This window comes from Fragaria vesca, linkage group LG5 (assembly GCF_000184155.1).
Source record: "Fragaria vesca subsp. vesca linkage group LG5, FraVesHawaii_1.0, whole genome shotgun sequence".
Lineage (NCBI taxonomy): Eukaryota > Viridiplantae > Streptophyta > Magnoliopsida > Rosales > Rosaceae > Fragaria > Fragaria vesca.
The window spans coordinates 9,726,522-9,732,521 of NC_020495.1; the positions used below are offsets into that span (position 1 = coordinate 9,726,522).

General features: G+C 36.3%; 1 protein-coding gene across 1 annotated transcript; it reads right to left on the bottom strand.

Annotated features, from left to right (window-relative positions):
- Positions 1-40: 40 nt before the first annotated feature.
- Positions 41-1,457, bottom strand: LOC101296486 (non-functional NADPH-dependent codeinone reductase 2-like). The gene is made up of 3 exons (XM_004299446.1): positions 1,060-1,457; positions 715-958; positions 41-629 (listed from the first exon to the last, which is right to left on the bottom strand). The coding sequence occupies exons 1-3, from the start codon at positions 1,392-1,394 to the stop codon at positions 219-221; spliced, it is 990 nt and encodes a 329-aa protein (XP_004299494.1). The 5' UTR covers positions 1,395-1,457; the 3' UTR covers positions 41-218.
- Between the last annotated feature and the right edge of the window lie 4,543 nt (positions 1,458-6,000).

The window sequence follows — 6,000 nt, forward strand, 5'->3', positions numbered from 1 at the left end:
TGATGGTATATGTGTGATTGTCCAAAAAAACATTATGGTTGAATTAGCGTTAATTGCATTATATACTTCTGGAAATAAACACGTATTGCTCTAGGAATAGTCTCAGAGAGGACGTAACTTTCTTATTTAAAGATCAAAGTCTTGCAACTGCTGCATCCATATAGATAACATCCTAATCCTTTGAACATTTAATTCGAATGCATATATGGAAGTGAGGTTTAGGGGTTGCCATCCCAAAGATCGTCGAGGGATTTGTATTGACCGTCTTCAGAAACAAAGAAGTCGCCTGCATTCAACCTGCGCTGGGGAATCTCCTTGATCTTATTCATTTCATCCTCAGTTAGCTCCCAATCAAATATTTGAGCATTATCCTTCATCCTCTCCTTGTTGAAACTCCTTGAGATAGCACTCACATCTCCTTGTTGGATGATAGATCTGAGTATTACCTGTGCTACACTCTTCCCTTTAGCAGCAGCGATGTCCTTAATGATGGCATAGTCTATCAAGGGTTTTGTAGCCCAGGCCGCAGCTCCATAGAACCCCAATGGAGACCATGCAGTCACATGAATTCCTTTCCCTTTACAGTAGTCTCGCAGCTTCTCTTGCTGCCAAGATGGGTTCATTTCTACCTGATCCATCATCATCACCATCAAATTTACTCTTTTGTTCGTTCATAAATATCGATTATCTAGATTCATGAATAGATCAGAGTACCTGATTGACCGCCGGCGGGATGGTTCCGTTGTCAAGGATTTGAGAGAGCTTTTTGGTACCAAAGTTGCTGACGCCAATAGACTTGGCCAGTCCCAGCCTGGAGCACTCTTCCATGGCCTCCCATGTCCCCATTATGTCAAAGGGAAGCAAAACATCTTTCGAAGTTGGTACTCCCGTAGTTCCTGGTTTCATCCTTACCGGCCAATGAATCAGGTATAGATCCACATACTCCAATCCAAGCCTCCTTCATTAGTTCATGCATAGAATAATAGACCTCAAGTCAATGCATCATATGGCATATATGATTAGTTAAGCTAGTTGCATATATGGTATTTTGGTACTTACTGTAGTGTCGATTTGAGAGCTGGGAGAACTAGATCATGATGAGCGTCAGGGCACCAGAGCTTGGAAGTGATGAAGAACTCATCGCGGGACTTGACGAGACCTCGCTCTAGGGCTTGGGCGACGGCAAGACCTACAGCTTCTTCGGTTCCATAGAGAGCAGCAGTGTCAAAGTGACGGTAGCCAAGCTCGATGGCGTCGAGGAGAATAAGGGCCAGGGTTTGAGCTGGTGGAGTTTTCCCGAAGACTCCGGTGCCAAAGCCTAGCACCGGCATCTTCTTCCCGGAACTCAGTACCACTTCTGGTATCACGACTGCTTTCTTGCCTCTCGCATCCATTTCTACTCCGCTCTGATCGATGACCAAGTAATTTTGCAGAATTTATATGGTACTACGTACATCTGCATTTGTTATTATTTATATATATATATATATATGTATTGTTGACCATATCATCAAATTTAATGCGAATATGATTTGATTATTAGTTGGAAACCATGAGATTAAGCGACAACTAGTCTTGATCAAGACTTTTACAAAAAAAAAAAAAACTAAGTCCTGATCAAGAGCTAGTCGCAGTTAGTTATCCGACAAGGCAACAACGCAAGCAATGACGTAAAACATTGACTGTTAATTGACTGTTAGCTGTAGCTAGAGCTAAGATTCCATTATTCCAATGTTTACTCTACCGAGAAGACGAAAATTCTTCCCTCTACAATCTACATGGTGATAGCTCACCGGCTGACGTGGCCAGTGCACAACCAATCATTTTAGTCAAATCAAAGACCTGCTGTTAATTGACTTTGTCTGTCAACGTTTCATCTCAAAATCAAGTGTAAGGTAAAAAGGAAAAAAAAAAAAAAACTAGAAGGTGAAATTGAAGGAGATGCTTTCTGGGTTTCTGAACCAAAATCAAGTTTGAAACTGTTAGTCCACGCGCAGTTAAAAGAAAGTTAGTGATCCCTCACTCTGTGGAGGGAAGAATCTCCGCCAAGAAGATGCTTCATGGTCTGCGATTTAGTCAGTTTCCAATTTACGGGCCCGACAACAAAGATGCTGGTCCGTTCTGATTTTTAATGGGCCGCGTATTGAATTAGTTAGGCTTACATAAGCATAGCTTAAATGATTTTTTATTATTATTATTTTTTTTTATGCGAAAAAAACTTGAGAAGTTCTAGCTACACCTTTCAATTTGTTGTGTACCTCCATGAAGTTTTTTTTTTATTTACTTTGTCAACTCTTGCGAAAAGACATGTAAAGATACGAGAAGGATGAAACAAGTTGGCCAAGTGGTATTTATTTTATTGGGTAAAAAATTTTGGGCAAAGGTTATCCATTTTAAAAGCTTTAGGTGGGTAATATCTATTTAGAGAATAGTCATGGAAACACGGGTGGGTAAGGATATTACCCACGGGTAAGATAATTTACCCAATACCCAATATCAAACCAGTTGGTATTACCCTAACCAGTTCTCTTATTCTCTTCTCGCCGAAGAAGTCCCTTACCTCGCCTACCAAAACCTGAATTCTTCATCTAGTTAAAAAGGTTCATATTCGTATAAGCGATATCGTTTCCGAGCTGCTTGAACTACTTGGAATGCTCGACATGATTCTCTGGCTCAATTTCGAGAGCTCGAGCCAAATCCATGATGATCTCGCTTTTAACGTCTTTGTTGGTCTTCGTTTGCGTTGCTTCTCCTTCTCTTCGAAGTGTGTGGTGCAGTCTCTCTTCGTTCGTTGTGACCTAAATCTCAAAATTGTTGGCTATGCGGAAAAATAAACTATAGAAAGGAATCAGAAACTCACAACCACAAATGTGAAATGTAGCGGAAATAAAATGATAAAAAACACCGGGAATTAACGTAGTTCGACAAAGTGCCTACTTCCACGGGGCAACAACAACAAAGAACCTCCACTATACGAATAAAAGTTACACAGAGAGAAACACTACTTCAAGACTCACACTTGAAGAGATACACTCTCACACTCACTTTGTTTTGCTACACACACAAACTCTCGACTTGGAGTTTTCTCTCTATCTCACACTCTTGTATAACACAAGATGAACTCACCGGTGCATCAATTGCACCATTGCTCATGCCTTTATATAGGCAAACTTCTTCATGCATTTCTCATGCAAATCCTTCACATCCATGCACAAGGAAGAGAATTCAAACTTCTTCCTCTCTTCCTTAATTCAAGCTTCAATGTTTGTATGCATCATCAATGCATCTCCATTCCTTTTGTCACATTTCAGCCACCCACAAGCCTATACGTATAGGCTCTTTTGCATTTCAACATATACACACCACCAACTTTGCTATTCACATAGCATCTTGCCTCTTGGTTAATTGAATGGGTCTTGAGGCTTCACAGAAAGGTATTTCACATGTAGTAAATCATATGACATTCTCCTCCAAATAAGGAGGGAAATTTGACCCATCAAAAATTGAGGTCCAATCGAGAAATTAAAATCTTAACAGTGTACATATTACTTGACTTACTTCAAGTTGAGTTTGTTTCATGTCTCTACAAAGATCAACGATTTTCTTTCAAAGATCGAGGTGGTCTTCGACGGCGGATTTGAGGAGGGCAAGCCAGCCGAAGACGACTGCGGTTGTTTTGTTAAGGGATTTGCAGAGGGAGAGGCAGTGGATGAGGACAAAGATCTTGCCTTTGGCGTAAAACGACATCGTATCTTGCAAATGGGTAAATGAGTGTGGGCATGGGTTTTAACCATTAAAAATGGGTGGGTATTTATCCACGGGTATTTCCTAATGGGTATAAATGTCAATCTAATAAACCACATACCTTTGTCTTTTATTTTTATTTTTTATATTACTTACTTTATGGGTGCCACTTGTGTGCCTTAAGGTATGGATACCCAACCAATTTTGACTTGCTATAGCAGGTTAAAGCAAACTAACATCATTAACTCTCCGTTAAGTCTCTCTATATTTACAGTTTTCATTAGAAATATCTACCATTCAGATAAGCAAAATCACATAAAAGTAGACTTTCTGGAAATCAAAATGATTCTTGAGACTGTCTACAACTATCATAAGAAACATCTACTACTATTATGAAAAAGATCACAGAAAATGTTGCAAGTCGAAAGACACATTTAACATAAGACACATTTATTGTTTCATTAGAAAAGTAGACTTTCTAGAAATCAAAATTGTTCTTGAGATTGAATCAACCCAAGGTAGAATTTGCAACTCTACATTTAACATAAGACACATCTACTATTTTCATTACAAATCTTTACCATTAACATAAACGAAATCAAAGAAAAGTAGACTTTCTAGAAATCAAAATTGTGATTGAGATTAAACCAACCGAAGGTAAAATTTCCAAGTCTACATTTAACATAATACACATCTATTATTTTCATTAGAAATCTCTACCATTAACAGAAGCGAAATTAAAGAAAAGTAGACTTTCTGGAAATTAAAATTGTTCTTGAGATTGAAGTAACCCAAGGTAAAAGATGCAAAGTCTACATTTAACATAAGACACAACTACTTTTTTCATAAGAAATGTCTACTAATAACATAGAAGAAATCAAAGAAAAGTAGAAATAAGCTGGAAATCAAAATTGTTCTTGAGATTGAATCAACCCAAGGTAAAAGATGCAAAGTCTACATTTAACATAAGACACATCTACTATTTTCATAAGAAATGTCTACCATTAACATAAGAGAAATCAAAGAACAGTAGACTTTTTGGAAATCAAAATTGTTCTTGAGATTGAATCAACCGAAGGTAAAAGTTGCAAAGTTTACATTTAACATAAGACATATATACTATTTTCATTATAAATGTCTACCACTAACATAAGAGAAATCAAAGACAAATAGACTTTTTGGAAATCGAAATTGTTCTTGAGATTGAACAAACTCAAGGTAAGATGCAAAATCTATATTTAACATAACACACATCTACTATTTTCATTAGAAATGTCTACCATTAACATAGGCGAAATCAAAGAAGAGTAGACTTTCTGGAAATAAAAATTGTTCTTGAGATTGAATTAATAATGGAAGGTGAAAGTTGCAAAGTCTACATTTAACATAAGACACAACTATTATTTTCATGAGAAATATCTACCATTTAGATGAGAAAAATCACATAAATATAGACTTTCTGGAAATAAAAATGGTTCTTAAGATTGAATCAATTATTGAAGGTGAAAGTTGCAAAGTCTACATTTAACATAAGACAAAACTACTATTTTCAAGATAAATGTCTACCATTTAGATGAGCAAAATCACAAAAAGGTAGACTTTCTGGAAATCAAAATTATTCTTGAGATTGAATCAATAATGGAAGGTGAAAGTTGCAAAGTCTACATTTAACATAACACACATTTACTATTTTCATTAGAAATGTCTACCATTAACATAAGCCAAATCAAAGAAAAGTAGACTTTCTAGAAATCAAAATTGTTCTTGAGATTGAATCAAAAATGAGAAATGTTAAGACATATGAAATTGTTCATTAAAAATTGTTCTTCTAAAGTTTACATTTAATATAAGACACAACTACTATTTTCATGAGAAATGTCTACCGTTAACATAAGCCAAATCAAAGCAAAGTAGACTTTGTGGAAATCAAAATTGTTTTTGAGATTGAATCAATAATGAGAAATGTTAAGACATATGAAATTGTTCATTAGAAATTGTTCTTGCAAAGTTGATTTCTAGAAAGTCTACTTTTTTGTGATTTCTAGTAGTAACTAAAATGTAAAGGTAATTCAGGAAGAGAAAAGAGTGTTGAGATAAAGTAAGGCAAATACTTGTGTGCCTTAAGGTATGGATACCTTAACCACATGGTTGCTTATGATTGATCCAACTAGATTAATGATGACTTGCTACCTACTTGACTGGTCATCCAATTTAAATTTCAAACTAACTCTCACTCTCTCACTAACGGGGTTTAGT